The following is a 19,801-nucleotide window of genomic DNA, read 5'->3' as shown; positions in this document are numbered from 1 at the left end:
TCCTTTCGTTTGGGGTTATGTGTGCTTCCTGGACTTGTAAGTCTATTTCTTTCCCCAGGTGGGGGAAGTTTTCAGTCACTATTTCTTCCAATAGGCTTTCGGTATCTTGCTCTCTCTATTCTTCTGGGACCCCCATAATTCTGATGTTGGTTTGCTTGAAATTGTCCCAGAGGTTTCTTACATTATTTTCAGCTTTCTGGATTCTCTTGTCTTCTTGCTTCTGCGGAGGAGTGTCTTCTGGCTCTTTGTGTTCCAAGTCTTTGACTTGATTCTTGCAATCTTCCAGTCTGTTTTTAGGACTCTGTATAATATTTTTATTTCAGACAATGCATTCTTTATTTCTAGTTGATTCCTTTACATATCCTCACAGGTCTCATTTATTTTATTGGCCTTTTCTAGGAAGTTCTTGAAAAACCCTATAGCTTTGAACTCAATGTCCATTCTTTTACTATCCTCCATTTCCTTCCTTTGTGTCCTGCCTCTTGTCTGCATTTTAGTTGTTTCCCTGATTTGATGAAATAGTTTTGTGTGCTACGTGTCCTGGTAGAGCCCAGTAGCACAGCCTTCCCAGTTACCTGAGGTGGACAGTCTTGGTGCAGCCCTTAGTGGGCTGTATGTGCAGTCTTGTTGTTAAGCTTTGTTTGTTGTTGGTATTACTGGGAAGCATTGATCTCCAAGCCAATTGGCTGTGAGGATCAGCAGTGTCTCAGCTAGGAGAGCTTCTGTGTTCCGCTTGAATGGAGCGGAGTCTCGGGTGGCACAGACAGCTTTGGTTCCCCGTCAGTTTTGCCTTAGGAAAGTCCTATTCATGACACCAATAACCCCAATATAAGTGACCACCTGAGAAAAAAGAGAATTAGGGGAGAAAAAAGAGAACACAAATGATACACGAGGAGAGAGAAAAAGATGAGAGAAATAAGAAAAAGGAAGTAGCCGAAACCGGTTTGGCTCAGTGGTAGAGTGTCGGTCTGCAGACTGAAAGGTCCCAGGTTCGATTCCGGTCAGGGGCATGTACGTTGGTTGCGGGCACATCCCCGGTAGGGGGTGTGCAAGAGGCAGCTGGTCGATGTTTCTCTCTCATCAAATTTTCTAGCTCTCTATCCCTCTCTCCTCCTCTCTGTAAAAACTCAATAAAATATATTTTTTTTAAAAAAAGAAGAAGAAAAAAAAAGAAAAAGGAAGTAAAAGGAGAATCCTATATAATAAAGAGGGAATATGCTAATTGATCCTCATGCTGTCACAAGGATGGCAGTGCCCACAGCCAATAAGGAGGAGATATGCTAATAGACTGACCTTCCCTCAAAGATGCTGGCACCCACAGCCACAAGATGGTGGCACCTAGTCACCTCAGCCTCACCGGAAAGCATGCATGCAGAAAGGCTGGGCCTGCCTCTGGAGTTCCCCAATCCCCTCAACCCCCCAGCTTCCCAGGGCTGGCCTGAGGCATAGGTGAGCCTTGGATGGTAGCTGCCCAGTTAATGCCCAAGGCACAAGCAAGCCTCAGCCACCCAGGGTTGGCTGCCCAGCCGTGCAAGGTATTCTGGAGGTGCATGCAAGCCTCAGATGGCAGCTGCCCAGCCATCCAGGCCCAGTCCAAGACACAGGCAAGCTTCGGCTGCCCAACCACCCAGGGATGGTCCAAGGTACAGGGAAGCCTTGAAAGGTGGCTGCTCAGCCACTCAGGGCTGCTCAAGACTCAGGTAACCAGGGCCTGCTGAGCCTTGCACTGCCAGCAGTGGCAGCAGCAGAGGTGTGATGGGTCATCACCTTCCCCTGATCACCGGTCACTGGTTCATCTCCTGCCCCTGAGGGCTCTTGAAATGTGAGAGGAGGCAGGCCAGGCTGAGGGACCCCCTTCCAGTGCATGAACTTTCATGCACTGGGCCTCTAGTATATATATACCAGAAGAGAAAACACCACAGAACAAACAGATAAACAACAAAAATGCAAACACCCAGCAAAGAGAGTGGGGGCAGAATCTGTAGAGGCTGAGCTTATATACAGAAAATAAGGTTAAGAATCAGATGAATATGGGGTGGTCCTCAGTTCAGTGTAGTGAAAGTAGAAAGGGAATGGGTGGATAAGAAGAAAGGGAACAAAAAGATAATATTAATAATAATAATAATAATAATAATAAATTTACAAAAATTGATTTAAAAATGTATAACAATAAAAAATAGCAAATAAATAGAATGATGGGGAAATAATGTGAAAAGAAATAGAAAATAAAGTAATAAACTAAAAAAGGAAAGGAAAAAAGAAAAAAGAGAGAACAAAATAATAAAAAGTAACAGTAAAAATGAAAAAGTCAAGTGTCATTCCTTTGGTTGGCTTAAGATCCCAGTCTTCTATACTGTACTAACAGTGAAGACCTTCTGGTAGTGAAGACCTCTCTTTAGGCCAGTCCCTTTGGACTCTCAGGGACTATTTATATTTTTTTAAATCCTTTGTACCATTCAGGAGGGAATCTGGGTGTGGCTGTATTGGTTGCCTGGAGACTGGAGGAAGGGGCCATCTCTTCAGGACAAAATGGCTTCCCAGATCCCGGGCTCAGGCATGACCCAGTGCCAGACTCGCTGCCACTTCTCCTGGGCCCCAACTCTCCCCAGCCTCTTCCCAGACTCCACAAGTCCGCACCTCCTCCTGAACCCCAGCCACAGATGAGTGTCTGTATCTGAAAGTTCAGTGAAGCAAAGCACAGGCCACAGGGAGGGGAAAGACTGCTCCTCTGCGAGCTCAGCTCCTGCTGGCACTGCATGGTCTGATCAGCCCTTCAGGCGGCCCCCTCTGGGCTCAGTCTGCCATGACTATGGACCCAGAGCTAGAATCCCCTGCCTCCAGCAGTCCTGTGGACATCCTTTCCACAGTCAGACACTGTGCCTGTCCCCAGGGACATGGCTTTGTGCCGTGCGGTTTCCCTCTGACCCTCAGGGCTCAGAGGTCTGGCAGATCTCTCCTGCCCAGATCCTTGATTTTACCCTTCTCCTGGTGTCCTATTCCCTTACCGGCTGCAAATTGTCGCACCAGCTGAGTCTACTTTGCCAGTTCTGGATGGGTGTTATTCATCTCAGCTGCTCATTCTATCTGCTCCAGGACAAGGCTTAGAACACAAGTGTCTATTCTGCCACCATTTTGTCCTCTCCCCTTCCAATGTTTGAGCACTGTGATATATTTCATTTTAGACTAGAGGCCCAGGGCATGAATTTGTGTACAGGTGGGGTCTGGCCAGCCTGGCCCCAATCAGTGGATCAGGGCTGGGCCTTTCAGGAAGAAGAGATGGCAGGAGGTTGGCCGGCAGGCCACCCTGACCAGGGCTCAATCATGGCCAGGCTGGATGGAGAGGGGGGCTGTGGTCAATTAGCCAGCAGGCTCTACCCCCAGATTTGGGGTAGGACCAGCTGGCCTTGCTCCCAAATGAGGCTGGGGGAGGGGCCATGAGAGGTTGGACAGCCAGCCCCACCCCCAATTGGTGTGTGGGGGAGTAACTGGGGCTGGAGATGGCTGTGTGAAGGGCTATGGGCTGATAGGGATGGTGAGGGCCCATTGAGAGTGGGGTCAGCTGGGGGGAGGGGCTGTGGGCAATGGGCCAAATGGGGTGGAGGCCTATCAGGAGCCAGCAACCTAGGGGAAGGGCCATGGGTGGTTGGCCAGCCAGCCCTGCCCCTGATCAGAGTGGGGAGGGCAGATTGAGGGCAGAGCTGGCTGGGGGAGGGGCCGTGGGCCAACCGGAATGGTGGGGGCCCATCAGGGACGGGGCTGGCTGAGAAGATGGGCTGCAGGAGGTTGGCTGGCCGGCCCCACCCTTGATTGGGCACTCGCTGGCCACAATGGATGTAATAGTGACCAGTCATTCCAGTCATTATGGCATTCTGGTCACTGGCTATATATATAGAGAGAGGCCAGTGCACAAAATTTATGCATGGGTGGGGAGTCCCTCAGCCTGCCCTGCATCCTCTCCAATCTGAGACCCCTCAGATATCCATCTTGCAATTTGGGACTTCTGGCTCCTAACTGCTCACCTGCCCGCCTGCCTGATTGCCTCTAACCACCTCTGCCGTCTGCCTGATCACCCCTAGCCATCCTTCCCTGCCGGCCTGATTGCCCTCAGCCACCCTCCCCTGCCAGCCTGATTGCCCCTAATCTTGGGGTGTCGAACTCAATCAGAGAAGGGGCCAAAATCTAAAATCCAGCCTAAATCGCGGGCCGAATGGTTTACTGAACAGTCATAAACTGTCATTGTGATGGAAACGCAGCGGAGTGCAGTGATGACAGTGCAGTGCGAGCCACATTGCAAGGCCTGGCGGGACGGATTTGGCCCGTGGGCCTTGTGTTTGACACATGTGCCCTAATCTGTCTCTGCCCATGCCACTGTGGCCTTGTCCAGAAGGAGGAGCAGAAGACTGGAAGATGTCTGGTAGACCCAGTCTAATTAGCATATTACCCTTTTATTAGTATAGATTATAAGAATCAATAATATTTCTCCTTTAGTTATATCTCCCCAGGACATTTTCTAGTATTGAGACCATTGATGTGTTGTTCTTGATTTCAGGGCACAATCCAGATAGTGACACCACAGATAGAAGACCAAGACGTTGGGGTATTTACCGAAGGAGATATAACAGTGTGTCTGAACAAGTAAGTTCTGGCACTCATCCTTCCTCCCACAAGCAACAAGATGGAGATTCAGCAACAATTGACGCTCACATGGACACTGGAGTAAGATAGTAAGTGACCAGTGAAATATATAACCTTGGAGTTAAATATATCATTCTTCTCTCCAACCAGGAAGAATGAATAATGATAAGATCAAGTTTAATCGTTCAGAAAACTTTATTTTAGCTGAGGTGTCAATGGGGGTGAACATGTATAGAAGACTTCCTGAGTATATATGGAATACTTTTTCTCCACTGCCCCACAGTGCTCCCTATGCCATTCCACGCTATCATTGGAGAGGCCATTTTCAGGAACAAGTCCAAACCCATATTAACAAGGAAAGAGAGAAAAATCCTCCCAAGACAAAAATGGAGGAGAAGAAGCAGGATGAGATATCAGGAAGCTGGTTCAAGATCACAGTGAGTGTCCTAGAAATCTGGAACTAATGTGAACAGAGGGAGCTGTGTTAGATTCGTGTAGAAATGCTAAATACCTTTCTGAAGCATAGGAGTTGGCAATGTGTCTTTTTATTAGTAGGAGTTAATATCCTAGGCCATATAAGGGCAGATTTAGAGAATCATTATAAAGAAAACAGACTGCTGAAACTGGTTTGGCTCAGTAGATAGAGCGTCGGCCTGCGGACTGAAGGGTCCTGGGTTCAATTCTGGTCAAGGGCATGTACACTGGTCGTGGGCACATCCCTGGTGGGGGGTGTGCAGGAGGCAGCTGGTAGATGTTTCTCTCTCATCGATGTTTCTAGCTTTCTATCCCTCTCCCTTCCTCTCTATAAAAAGTCAATAAAATATATATTTTTTTAAAGAAAACAGACTGATTGCAAAGGAGGATGAGACAAGTAGTCTAAAAGCAAAGGAGGAAACTACTGCTAAGGAGATGGAGCAACTCCATACCTGAAGACACAGTTTGGCCCAAACTGAATGTAGTAGAATATTTTGTCCCTGGGGTCCTTGTGAGAAATGCTAAGTAGGATCTCTTAGAACTTTATAAAAGGAAGTACATGTTAAACATTTTAACTTGATTATTTGAGAAAATCTATTTGAATGGAAAGAATGGTATTTAGGGAATTCATGTCTGGTACAAAAGCTAGCAATAATGGATACTATCCTATCTTAAACAGTTGTTTTAAAGGCTGAAAAGAAAACCTGGTTGGGTTTATTCATAACCTTAGATCCCATTATGTCAATCTTCTCTCCTATCTTTTCTTTGGCTTCTAGGTTCCATTCGGCATAAAATATGATGAGAAGTGGTTGCTGAATTTGATTCAGAAGCAATGCAGCACCCCCTTTACTCCAGTCAAAGTAAGAGAAGACAATAAGGTGGATGAGAAGTAACAGGGCCGATGAGCAGTGGCTCTGTTCTCATATTCTTTTTCTCTTGTCACTATCCCTATAGTTTCACTATGAGAAAATGCAGGCCCACTTCTTCGTTGAGAATGCCAGTATTGCCTTTGCATTGAAGAATGTTAGTGGCAAGATTTACGATAAGAATAATGAGAAGGTATGTGTCAAAGGCATGACTAGGACTGGCTAGGGGCAAGAGGGCAGGACAGGGGCAAGTTCTTGCTTAATCCCAAGGCTCAGATTTCCTGGTGCTTACCCAGCCTCTCTTGTGTTCTCTGCAGATATCTATCTTTGTCATCCCCTCTAATGCACCCCAGGATGTGCAGGAGGAGCTGAAGTCAGAAAAGGAGGATCAGGTAAAGGTAATGCAGACTCCAGATCAGTTGTGCATCCATATTCAAACCCACTTCTTCTACCCCACCATTTGCCCCCCTTCACTACCTCAGAGTCAGAGCCACTGAACCCCATGGGGTGATGACAAGGGACAGTGATGTGGATTTGTTAGAAAAGGAAGAGACTGGGGCTACAGGCATCTTGGCTCTCTTTCTCTGGTCTATGTGGTTCCTTCCCATAATCACAGGTGAAGTCAGCAGAGGAATTGGACCAGGGAAAAAAGCTGGAGCCAGATGACATGAACGCAAAAAGAAACCCCTCATGCACCACCTTACCAGATAATTCAACCAACATAAGGTTAGTTGTACTCTCTTCCACCCCTGGTGAGCCTGACCTACCCTTGATAATATATGTTTGCAGAGGCAACAAATAGATCTTCTGGGAGTATCATAGACCCTCCACTCTCTTTTTCGTGTCCTTCACCTGTGCTTAGAGGTATCCTTTCCTTCCTCTGATCTGCTCACCTGTTCTCTTGTCTAGGGTCAGTTTCCTGACTCTGCAAGTAATCATGGGATCACAGGCACACAGGGGTCCATGAGGAGAAAAGGCAGTGATCATAAGAGGGGATTACACATCCAGCATGCCCTCCTAAGATTGTACTCTAGGAAGCGTGATATCCCCTCATCGCCAGTACTAGGGGTGACCAGTCTTGGGTCAGATGCTGGTGACCTGGGATGGGAAAGGTCCTCCAACACAGGTCCTCATGTTGAGACAGGTCTTCCTATTCCGTGCTGAGAAGAGCTACCCTCCCCTGCCCTGAGATGAGCCCTCTTTCCTTTGATCCAAAGGGGGCTCTTCTCCAAACCCAGGCAGACATGGGAAGTTTACTGCCCTATGTTAAGGGCTGGGTGGCTGCTGTTATGACATTAGTTCCTCTGGAACAATGCCACGAGTTGGGCTCTCCTTGAGAAAAACCAGGTTTCCCTGAGTTAAGGGTCCAGAAGTGAGCCACCACAGTGAGCAGAGAGTCTCTGGAGGCAGAAGTGGAAGGCAGAAGGCACAAAGGGTTGAGGATAAAGGACAGTCCTCTCAGTGCCGCTCCCTCCACATACCAACATCTCCTGTTTGGTCCTTCAGAGAGGAACCCTGGGTAGCCCGACATGGGTAGGATTGCTCAGAAACCAACTAAGATAGTCACAGGCACATAGTGGTCCATGAGGAGAGAAGGCAGTGATCATAAGAAGAGACCACACATTCCCCCTCCCTAAGCTGAGCTGGGCCTGATCTTTTCTTTATTCCTTCTGGGGAAGGTCTCCTGATCCTATGGTTGTTGTGTTTCCCATGCCCACTTCAGACTCTCACAGGTGACAAAGGCTCAACCAATATCCCATGGGATCCAAGTTCAACATGTTCAAGTTTTTCATTCCAAACTGGGATCCCAGAGCCCAACAGTGGCAGGTGCAGGAAAAGTATGCAGCTCTAAATGCTGCTCTTTATGTCACTGGAGAAGGGAGTCAGGAAATCTAGAAGGGAGCTACCTAGCAGAATGGAGAATGAGTGGGAGTAGGGCAGGAGGGAGGGCGAGTACTCTTCCTATGGATCAGTTCTTGGGGAAGGTCCCCAGGTCCCTGGAAGGCTGTGACACTAGAGTACAGCTGGGCTATATGTCTGGTGTAGGTTTGCTTGCTACAACAAGGCAGGGATGCTCTGCAGATTCAGTTACATTTCTGTTTTGTCTTTATTTTGGCAGCTCCATCCTGGAATTGTTCCCCAAATTATTATGCCTGGTAAGTGTATTTCTCTGTGACTGACTCCTTTAAGTGGCACAGACATTTACCACAACCTGCTCTGGACCCCTTTAGGTCTGACTCAAGTTACATTTTTGTATCAGACCCTTAATCCTCATCTGTGGATTGGCCCATGTGGGAATCTGATAAAGGCTCTGGACCTTCTTCACACAAGTTCTCCACAGGCTCCAGGGCTCCCATGATGATGGTACAAGTGTAGTCCTGCTCATGGAATTTCCAGGGTTCTTTTGCATCTGACTTCTGACAACCCTCTCCTGGGTCCTTCCTTTTCCTGATCATTCAGTACCACCTGTTGGTCTGAAAGGCTGACTTCCTTTTCTCCAGGATGACCAGGAGCCTCCCCCACCAACTAATTTTGAGATTGAAGCCCACAAGAATGTACCATCCTGCAAGGTGAGGAGGGGGAATCAAGCAGGATTTCAGGTAGTGAGTGAAGATGGGGTATCAGCCGTGATCCTGAGGACTGTTGTGATTTTAGGGAAGTTTCTTTGGATCTGACCCACTGAAGAGTCTAGTCTTGCAATTTCTGCAGCAGTAAGTACTCCTGGAAACACCAGGAATCGGGGGACCTGGGACTGCTGTTTGGGACTCTCACATCTCATTTGGGGCCTGGTTAACAAAGCAGCTTGTCCCCTTTGCTCCACCACAGGTATTACTCTATCTATGACTCTGGAGACCGGCACTGTCTCCTCTGTACTTACCATGACGATGCCTGCTTCTCCCTGACCATTTCTTTCAACCCCAAGGACCCAGCCCCGTGAGTATCACAGCTCAAACTCTTTTTCTGTTGGGGGGGGCGGGGTTTTCAGCAGAAACCAGTCAGCTCTTGGAAGCACCCCCATGGCCAGACCTCCACACCCTATTCCTCTTTTTTCTCCTAGAAGCAGCTTGTTTGAGTACTTCAAGGATAACAGGAATATGAAGAACCTCAAGGACCCCAGTGCGTGTGGGGTGGGGAAGATTGGGCAGGGAATGGGGCATGAAGGGTCTCTCATAGGGCCCAGGGAGTGGCAACATTGACCTTTGCTGTTCTTCCCCTTCAGACCTGCATTTTCGACTGCTGAAACATACAAAACGTGACATTATATGCACCCTCTGTATGTTGCCCAAAACTCAGCATGACCTGAGCTCCTTTGTGGTGGACATGTTGTTCCAGTCGGTGAGCACCTGCTTCCTCCCTCAGACAGGCCAAGAAAGACACAGGTGTGTGGGAGCTGTAGATGGTGACTGAGCACCTGTGTTCCTCCCTTTTAGGAAAAGATGCTCTGCTTCTGTGTCAATGGGGTGTTCAAGGAAGGTGAGTGCCTGTAGAGTTCCCTATCCAGATGTCCACTGCTCCCTCCCCCTTGCTGGGCTCCCTCTCAGAACTCTCCCAGCTTCTTATAAGCCCTGCACAGTTTGGTAGTTGGGAACACAGATATGGGGTTTGATGGCTGTCATCCCAGATCCTGACTGGAAGAACTTGGGCCCATTACTTAATCTCTTATTTTCCTCATTTATGAAATGGGACTAATAACACCTATGGCTGAAAACAGTGAATTAAATGAACTTGTGAAGTGGTTGTTCTGGGGCCTGGCACATAGTAGGAACCATGTTAGTGGGAAGAGATTGCTCCTAATGTTGCCCTCCCAATTCCCCGCACAGTGACTCCCAGAGAATAGTTGTCTCCTTGGGCATGAGTATGCAGTCCCACCCTGACTTGGGAATGCTGAGTGAGTGTGAAGCATGTGTGACTCCAAGGGGGTATTGTTTGTTGTTGTTGAAGTGGAAGGAAGGTCTCAGGGCTCTGTGCGTGCCTTCACCCGGACTTTCATCACTACCCCTGCCAGCGATTCCAGGTGAGTGTTATGCTCTGGGTGGGGACATACAGCCCAACCTGGGCTCATGGCTGTGGCAATGTGACGGTGCATATTCTCAGGGTTTTCTCAGTGTTGTGGGAAGCCAGCAGGTTGATATAAGGGATAGTCCTTCATAGGGGTTAAGAGTGTGGGCTCTGGAGTTAGAACACTGAAAGTGTTTCAGGTTTCTTTCAGGTTCTCTTCATGGCACCAACACTCACTTTTAGATTTGTACCTGAGTGAAATCCGTGACCCTCTCTGTGACCTGTGTCTTCCTCTGAAAATGGGATTAAACTGTCTTTTCCCTTGGGCTGTTTCACTGAGTAAATGCAATGGGGCTAGGGGTACAAACCTAGTGAAGCTGGTAGGCAATCTCTCCAAGGGGTGGGAGGTGGGAAGGAAAGAGGAATCTGGGGAGCAGATACAGGTGGGAATGGGAGCAATCTGGTCACTGAGTGGCAGTGGAAGCAGGATAATTGTTGAGGGTGTGGGATTGTTTATCCATCAGTTGTCTGAGGTATCATTTTTCTCCAGTCTCTGCATCATGAATGATGAACTGTTTGTGAGAGACGCCACCCCCAACACAACTCAGAGTATGCATCCCATAGAAGTGCCTACACCCACCACCAGCTCCATGACCACCCTCTCCCAGGAGCAGCAAGAAATGGTGCAAGTTTTCTCCACCAAGTCTGGAATGAGCCTCCAGTGGTCTCAGAAGTGAGTGCTGGGTGTGCATGGGGATAGGATGGAGCTGGGAGGAGCAGAGGAGTGAATAATAGAAACTTGCAGGTAATTTGTTTTGCTCATTTATTTCACCTGTCCCTCTGAACATTTCTCTCTCATTGTGTATAAACAACACAGTTGTTTTTAACAGGTATGTATTCCTTTATGGAATTATTTATTTCTTGGACCTCATTTTTTTATTGACACATTTGGATTTCAGGAATTTTTCCAACATAGAGCTTATTTCGTTGCATATATAAATGCGAAGGCATATTTGTCACATAGTTTATGAAATGGCAGGGGGTTATCAGATTGACTCCACTTTTGTCATAATGGAGTCTCCTGCCCTTCCTCCCTCCCCAGGTGTCTTCATGATAACCACTGGGACTACACGAGGGCTGAACAGGTGCTCACTCTGTACAAGGTGAGGTCTGGGAATTTGGGCCAAGTGAGTGAAGAATGGATGGCCTGGGGATGAGACTCAGGGCTCCTGGCTGTACTAGTCTCCCAACTAGCTCCCTACACTTCCTCCAGGACAAGTACAAGATCTCAGAGGAGGCCCTCCCACAGGCTGATCCCGGATCCTAAGAACACAACTCACCAAAAACCCCTTGAGTGTCATCATCTTCATCCTCATCATCTTTGTTATGTTTTCCCTCCAGTCTTACTATATTCCTATTATTGAGCCAGGAGGTCTGGTTGGAGCTACTAATTCAATGCTTAAGTGATACTCATCCATCCAAAGGGCTGGTTGTTTTATGTATCTGTCCCTTCCAGGACCCTGATTCTTTTCCTAATAAAGATTGATGTTGCATGTTATGTCCCTGCGAAGTCCATTCAAGTCAAAATCCATTCATTGGTCTACAGAGGAGGAAAGTCAAAAATGGCCAATGAGTACCTGGAAAACAATGTGGTAGAGACTCAAATCCTGGATCCCTCTACAACCCAGGCTGTGTATGTCCCCAAGGTTATATGGCTTCTGAGTTAGTGTGCTCTGTTACTCTGGTAGACCTGGAGGAGGTGGCTCCCCTAGTATATTAGTCAAACATTTTTAGGCAGAAAACAGTATTACCTTCTTAGCTATACAAATCTATTCAAATTTAAAAATAATTCCCTTGGGGATAAACTGTATTAAAGAGCAGTAAAAACCTAGGAAGAAAAAATTGTCCTCATTTATGACTGATATTGGAGTAATATTTTTGATATATAAAGAAATCAGTAGAGAAAGGGGGAACTGATATTAAAGTAGAATTGTTATTAAAAGCAGTAGAAATGCCCTATGAAAAGCTACCCAAACCATAATTACCTACTTAGCCAGAACTGTGAATCCTATATAATAAAGAGCTAATATGCTAATTAGACCAAATAGCAGAACCACTGTCCAGACGAGCTTCCAAACAAAGCAGGGGGATGTGAGGGCGATCTGGCTGCGACATCTGTCACCCCATTGATCGCCAGGGTTGATTCGGCTGATCTGGCTGGCTAGGCGGGTGTCCCCCTCCTCCCTCACTGATCCATGTGCGACCCTCCCGAAGCTGCAGGCTCGGTCGAAGAGGATGACTTTCCCCCAAGAGGAGAGGACCAGTCTTCGGTCAAGGGTATACGAGTAGCTGTGCTCCCCTGCTAGAACCTCCAAACAAGCTCTCAAGGTCCAAACAAAGCAGGGGCTGTGAGGGCTTGCACAAATTTTGTGCATTGGGCCTCTAGCATTGAAATAAAATGGAAACAAATTTTAGCAAAAGAAAGAAACCTGATAGTTGTATTTTTGAAAAATATGTGCACTATATTGCTGTATTACTTTTTTAGATCTTCTATAACAGTACCACAAAGTGGATGGCTTAAAAGAACAGAAATTGCACTGGCCTGTGTTGCTCAGTGGTTAGAGCATTGGCCCACACACCAAAGGGTCATGGGTTTGATTTCTGATCAAGGGCACATACCTGGGTTACAGGTTCAATTCCCAGCCTCAGTCAGAGCCTGTGGGGGAGGCAACAAATCAACGTGTGTCTCTCACATTATTGATACAAGGTGAAAAGGAAGAGAGAGCAGACTGACTGGGGAGGCTCTTCCCCCAGCAATCACTTATCTATGATTCTTGGAATACCTGACCACCAGGTGTAGAAGAGACCCATCTGATTTCCAGTATGAGGACAGACCCCTGCCCCCACCATGCATCTGGGAAGTGAATCACTTGGTGGGAATTTGGGAAAGAAAAGGAAGGAACCCAAAGATTTGCTCAGGTCAATACCTTGGTCACCTCTCCATCCATATAACAGGAGTAGTAACAGTCAGGAGTATGAATGTAGGGAATGAGAGGCTCTGGAACAAGCATGTCAAACTCAAAAGCTAACACAGGCCAAATAAACAAGGTTTAAGTTTATGTGGGCCACAAAAACACAAAAAATTCAATTTTCATAGAAAGATAGGTTTATTTCCATAGAGACATGCTGAATACAAAGGGCTGAAAGAAGTGAGTCATCATTAACATAAAAGAATAGAACATTTTAATAAAAATTAATATTTTTCTTGAATATTAACTTACCAGACACTGAATAACTGCACAAATTAATAAGTGTAAAGCAAATAAACTTATTTTTCTTGTTCTCCTAAAGCAAAATATTTCCTGTTGTGCACAACAACCAAGTCAGTCCTAGATTAATGACGTGGCAATCAGCTGCTAAAATATTCACTGCTAGTATTAGTGAATAGAAATGGTGCACCTGCACATAAGACGAGTAAGGGAAATGAATGCAATCCTTTTATAGTAATCAGTCATTAGCAAACGTTGTAATTCATTATTAATAATTATGTATAACGGGATATTGTAAAAATGAAGTTACAAAATTTTTATTAAAACATTTCTTACATACCATTATATTGGCTGGGCCACAAAAATATTTGTTGTGGGCCACATGCTGCCTGCAGGAGGCAGTTCAACATGCTTGCTCTGGAATGTGGCAGCAGGAAGACCAGTCTCTTATAAAAAAAGAGATGATCTGACTATCTTCATCCCTCAACCTGCCTCAAAACTATCATTAGTATTAGCCATTAAACTTCAGCAGATTATTTCAGTTGTCAGCAAATGCTTTTTCATATTTAATGAATGTTTATCAGAATAGAACTAGTGGCCTGGTGCACAAAATTCATGCACATTAAACGGGGATTAATTAGAGGAAATAATTTAACATTGCTACTTGCCCTTTCTCTATAATAAAGTGTCAGAGATGAAAGAAAATTAGTAAAATGTATATTAAAACCTTCCTCCTGTCAAAGTCTGGGGTGCACCACAGGACCCAGAGTCAAGTCCCAGCCCACCCATATGCGCCTCAAAATCACATGAGACCCATACCTGCCTCCCCCCCCCCCCAATTGGGTTAGATCCAGACCCTGCCAGTCCCACACTTGTCAAGCTCTGTCTGGCAGGGGCATAGCCTCAGGTCCCCTGGCCTAGCGCCAGGATGGGGGGCATGGCCTGAGGTCCCCCAGCCCAGATCAGGGCAGGGAGCGTACCTCGAGGTTCCCCATCAAGACCTTCTGGGTGGGAGCTATGGCCTGAGATCCCCCATCAAGCCCCACTGGGTGGGGGCCGTGGCCTGAGTTTCCCCACCCAGCACTGGGGGTACACCTTGAGGTCCCCTGTCAAGCCCCACTGGGTGGGGTGCATGGCCTGAGGTCCCTGGTCAAGCCCCGCCAGGAGGGGGGGGTGGAGGTGCAACCTCAGGTCCCCTGGCCCAGCACTGAGAGGGGGGTGCAGCCTCAGGTCCCCCATCAAGCACTGCTGGGCAGGGGCGTGGTCTGAGTTATCCCGACCAAGCACTGAGGGTGCACCTTGAGATCCCCCATCAAGCCCTTCTGGGAATGGGGCAAGGCCTGAGGTACCATCAAGCCCAGCCAGGCAAGGGGGTGCAGCCTCAGGTCCCCTGGCCTGGTGCTGGGGTGGGGGGGCGTGGCCTGAAGTCCCCTGTCAAGCCGCACCTGGTGGGGGGGGGGTGTCCTGAGGGCCCCCAGCCTGACGCTAGTGTGGGGGATGCAGCCTGACGTCCCCTGTCAAGCCCCATAGGGTCAGGGGAGGGTGTAGCCTCAGGTCCCTGCTGATTGCTCGTTAAGGCTCCTTATGGGAACTTGGCCTCAGCTGTGGGTGCAGCCATTTTTGTAGCAGAGTGATGGTCAATTAGCATATTTCCTCTTTATTAGATAGGATAAGATGCACATGTTTATTAATAAAACTTGAAATTTGACCCAGAAGGGGGAAAAGGTAGATTATTTACATTAAATGGCCATGATCTGACAACTGGACTTCTTCCCAAAGATCTACTTCAAGGATCATTTTCAAAACACCAACTGTGTTTAGGAACACATATCTCCTCCTATCTGTAAAATTTTGAAACAAGCCAGAATGTTTCAAAAATGAAGTTGTATGGAGCCCCCCCAAAAAATGTTTTCTGTGTAGTGCCAGAGAACATAAACAATTATGTTTTATACTTACCCAGGTTGAAGTGTGTCTTTTAAAAATGAAATTCATACTTTTCAGTTCCTTGGACCACACTGATTTTTAAAAAGGAAATAAAGAGAAATGGTTAGGCTCTCCTGGCTGAGTAACGTTCCATTGTGTATACATATATACCATATATATTTTATCCATTCATTTGTTGATGGGCATTTAACTTGTTTCAATATCTTGGCTATTGTGATTAATATTGGGGTAAACATGAGAGTGCATATATCTCTTTGAAATATTCTTTTCACTAAAACATTTAACAAATGAACATGTATTAATCACTTAAAAATAAATAAAAATGCTTTGAAAAATAGTTAAAGAGAGAGAGAGAGAGAGAGAGAGAGAGAGAGAGAGAGAGAGAGAGAGAGAGAGAGAGAGAGAGAGAGAGAGAGAGATGGAGGTTAGGAAGCAGATATATAGCCAGAGAGAAGAGGAGAGAGAGCAGAAAAGGCCAAAGCCAGTGCCAAGAATGTGCTGTTGTTGGGGGGAGGGAGGTGCAGACCCTCCCTGGTAACCAGGGAACAACCCCCAATCATAGGGTGAGCCCTCAGAACGGAGAGGACCAGGCTGAGCGAAAGGAAGGGCCTAGCAGTGACTTGGAGGGAGAAGACAGGCTTGGGCAGTTGGGAGCGGGTCCAGTCAATCTCCTCTCAGGTCGGGGTGTGTGTGGCGGGGGCAGGGGGGGGGCGGGGCTGGGAGCTCTGGAGCTCCTCGGTGACGCGAGGCCTCACGTGACGGAGCTGCGGAGGCAGCAGCCTCGGAGCGGCGGCCGTCACTCCCTCTGGGTACCAGCTCCCTCCCGCTGCCCGCGCCGGCGGCTGGCATCGGGCCCGGATCAGCGCGGCGGGTAAGCGCCGGGGCGCGCGGGGCCGGGGCAGCGGCCGCCCCGCACCCCGGAGGCCGGCGCCGGGGTCAGCGCCCGGTCCCCCGGCCCCGTCCGCTCCGGCGGGCGGTCTCGGGGCTTAAGCGGCGGCCCCGTGGGGCGCGGGGCTGGGCGGCGGGTGCGGGGCGGGCGGCAGAGCCGCTTGGCCGTGGAGATCGCCGCCGCCCGGTGCCCTGGGAGCGCGGGGAAGCCGCTCCGCTCCGGGGAGAGACGCGGGGGGAGGGGGGGGGCGCGGAGAGGGGGGAGGGGAGGGACCTGGCAGGGGCGAGTCGGTGAGTAACGTTTGGCCACAGTCCCTGCTCCCTCCACCCCGGCCCTCTGCAGATCGGTGGGTCTGTGGGTCTGTGTCAAGTATCCAGTGGAGCACCCCGCGGCGAGATTCAAGAAGAGGGGAGACATCAAGGATAGGCCCAGGTGGGTGCGGGGGCACAGTGGGGCGGATGCATAGAGCAGCCTGAGACCTCCCCCTGCCTTCAGCCACCAAGTCCTCCACCCCTAGTCCCCGGCTTCCTGAAGAGGCCTAGGGATGAATCTGTAGGGGAAATGGTGGATTTGGGGCGAGGTATGGGAGAGAAGTGGGAGAGCTGGGACTGGAGGCCCACTAGAGGGTGTAGGGAGCTTCTCAGGTGGGAAATATGAGTTTTTAAAAATAACCTTTGCTATCCAGGACTCTGAAAGATGAGTAGTAAGGTATCTGTCTTCGGTGCTGATCTGTACACCAAAAATTTAATTCCCTCCCCTTTTATCTTCTAGGAGCAATGGCGTCCGGAGAGGAACAAGTGGCTAAAAATCTCAACGTGGAAGATGCCCAACAGGAAAACGAGACAAAGGCAAAGGAGCAAGATGCTGATACAGGAGAGCCTGGTGACTATTGTGTGCCCAGAGGAAATCGCAGACGGTTCCGTGTGAGGTGACCCATCCTGCAGTACAGATGGGCCGGGGGTCAGAGGCTCGGAGAGCCACAGGCCAGGCTGAGAGGAGAGCACAGGGAGAGAGCTGGGGAGAGGAGACGGCTGATGGAAACGCTGAGGGGAAAGCAGTTAAGTCATAGTCTGAGGGCAGTTAGCACTGAGCCCCCTCACCGTGACCATCACGATTTTTGCCTTGTGCCTTGAATCTTGGTGTTTTCCCTGAAGTTGATAGGGAGACACCTGCTTCCTAAACACACACGTTTGTGATGTACCTTTGTTGTAAATCTTTTGATGTCACATGCTTCTGGTGGGTCTTTACTACCAGCTTCTAGTTGAATGTGGTGCTTTTCATCCATCTCCTGAGATTTTGTTACCAGGAGAATTTCACCTATTTCATGGAAAGATGCTTATCATTTATGCAGTATTGTGAAGTTAATAAACCAGTTTTAAAAAGTAATCTCTGTATTCTTTTCACTTCATATATTAATTTAATACATGAAAAGAAAATGCTGAAATTAAATATATCAAATGACTAATACGGGGACTCATTTTTGTGAGATGGGTTGATGTGTTTTACTTTATATTATCTGAAGTTTGAGAAGAAATAGAAAATATTGTTTAAAATATGCTTTTAATGATTTTAGAGAGATATGAAGGGAAAGGGAAAGCTAGAAACAAAGATGTGAGAGAAACTTTGATCATTTGCCTCCCATATGTATCCTGACAAGGGATTGAACCCACAATCTGTGTGTGTGCCCTGACTGTGAATCAAACCAGCAACCTTTCAGTGCATGGGATGACGCTCAACCAACTGAGCCCCACTAGCCAGGGCGGAAACTAGTTTTTAATGATCTTATGAAAGAAGGAGGGTCAGTTAGTAAATCTTGGTCATGAAATTTGGATACTTTAGCCCAGGGGTGAGGAACCTTTTCCTGCCAAAAGCTATTTAGATATTTATAAAATCATTTGAGGGCCATACAAAATTATCAACTTAAAAATTAGCCTGCTACATTTGGTCATACACTTAATTAACTCACCCCTAATGCCTTGGCAGGGCCAGACCAAATGATTTTGTGGGCCTTTAGCCAGATGAATAAACCCAGGACTTCCTTATATATTGGAGACTATATTTGCTTCACATGTCTGCTTTCACTGTGTCCCATAGATTATGGATTGTTGTGTTGTCATTGTCATTTGTATCCAGGATGCTTTTTATTTCTTCTTAGATCTCTTTGATTACCCAATCATTATTTAATAACATGCTATTTAGCCTCCAAGTGTTTGAATTTTTTTATTTTTATTGTAGTTTATTTCTAATATTAGGCCATTGTGATCTGAAAAGATGCTTCATATGATTTCAATCTTCTTGAATTTGGAGAGACTTGCCTGTGTCTCAATATGTGGTCTATCTTTGAATATGTCCCATATGCACTTGAGAAAAATGTATATTTTGTAGTTTGTGGTGAAATGTTCTGAAGATATCGATTAAGTCCATCTGATCTAGTGAGTCATTTAGGATTGCTGTTTCTTTGCTGATTTTTTGTCTAGAGGACTTATCCAGTGATGTCAATGGGGTGTTAATGGCCCCTACAATGATTGTATTGCTGTCGATCTATCTTTTGATATCTTCCAGAATTTTTTTATGTATTTGGGTGCTCCTGCATTATATGCATATATGTTCATCAGGGTTATTCTCTTGTATCAATCCCTTTAGTGTTATGAAGTGGCCTTCCTTATCCCTTGTTATGGCCTTCAGTTTGAGATTTATTTTGTCAGATATAAATATTGCCACCCCAGCTTTTTTTTCATTTCCTTTTGCCTAAAAAATATTTTTCATCCCTTCACTTTTAGTCTGTGTGAGTCCTTTGTTCTCAGGTGGGTCTCTTATAGACAGCATGTGTATGGGTCATGCGTTCTTATCCATTCAGCCACAATATGTCTTTTTTTATTTTTATTTTTAAATTTTTTTTTGTAAGCCAGATTTTAGATTCCCAATTCCTGCCTTTGCCAATGAATAAATAGGTAGACCATAAAATAGAACCTCAGATTCTAACTCACCAATGTGAATAATAGTTGACTATGAATAAATAAGAATTAAAAACAAAATTAGATTTGGCCAGAACCAGAAAGAACATATAATCCCATGATGAGACCACCAGAGGAGCCTGGGAAGGTGAGGCAAGGACTCGCGCTAGATGAAAGTCACTTTTCACAGAAAACTGAGAAACACTTTCTTAGTTATTTTGCATACAAATTCATTTATGTGAAGGAGGTCAGTAGTTGTCCAGAAACAAAGGCAAAAACAGGATTTAGAAGATAGGGTAAAGAGGAGAAACTATAGATAGTCTGGAAACAGTGAGTCTCATTTACATATTTCTGACAGAGTAACCTGATTGGCTGCTATGCAGCAGAAAAGTCTGTGTGGGCATTTTCTCCTGGAATAATGGCCATGTGGGACTATCCAAAAAATTAATTTGGTTTTAGAGTCATCAGAAAATATTGAATGTTTTACTATAAGATGTAAGGGGTTGTATTCATATAATGTCTTCTCATATTCTATCATTAGCACTTCTACTTTATATTAGACTAAACCTGAAACATTTCCTTCATCAGAATTCTTTAGGTGGAACTAATAACTAATAACCAGGTTAAACTTTTTCTCCTCCCTCAAATTTTGTTTACATTTTATTATTTTTTTGTTGTTTTAAATAAATCTTCATTGTTCAGATTATTACAAATGTGTTCCTCTCCCCCCCCCCCCAATTGCTCCCCTCCACCAGGTTCCCAGCTCACCCT

General features: G+C 46.7%; 1 protein-coding gene and 1 pseudogene across 1 annotated transcript; both read left to right on the top strand.

Moving 5' to 3' along the window:
- Window positions 1-2,529: 2,529 nt before the first annotated feature.
- On the top strand, window positions 2,530-11,456 carry NXF3 (nuclear RNA export factor 3). The gene is given in 18 exon segments (XM_045582446.1): window positions 2,530-2,629; window positions 4,550-4,724; window positions 4,919-5,072; window positions 5,886-5,969; window positions 6,064-6,168; window positions 6,293-6,373; window positions 6,517-6,701; window positions 8,095-8,131; window positions 8,477-8,545; window positions 8,631-8,686; window positions 8,802-8,909; window positions 9,034-9,092; window positions 9,196-9,311; window positions 9,407-9,449; window positions 9,918-9,990; window positions 10,525-10,707; window positions 11,077-11,137; window positions 11,248-11,456. Coding segments are annotated over 18 exon segments (1,743 nt in total). The 3' UTR covers window positions 11,302-11,456.
- A 4,896-nt stretch (window positions 11,457-16,352) lies between these two features.
- LOC118720077 lies at window positions 16,353-17,462 on the top strand (annotated as a pseudogene).
- Window positions 17,463-19,801: the final 2,339 nt, after the last annotated feature.

Source organism: Pipistrellus kuhlii, unplaced genomic scaffold, assembly GCF_014108245.1.
Source record: "Pipistrellus kuhlii isolate mPipKuh1 unplaced genomic scaffold, mPipKuh1.p scaffold_m20_p_16, whole genome shotgun sequence".
NCBI lineage: Eukaryota > Metazoa > Chordata > Mammalia > Chiroptera > Vespertilionidae > Pipistrellus > Pipistrellus kuhlii.
This window is presented reverse-complemented; position numbering and strand designations above follow the sequence as displayed.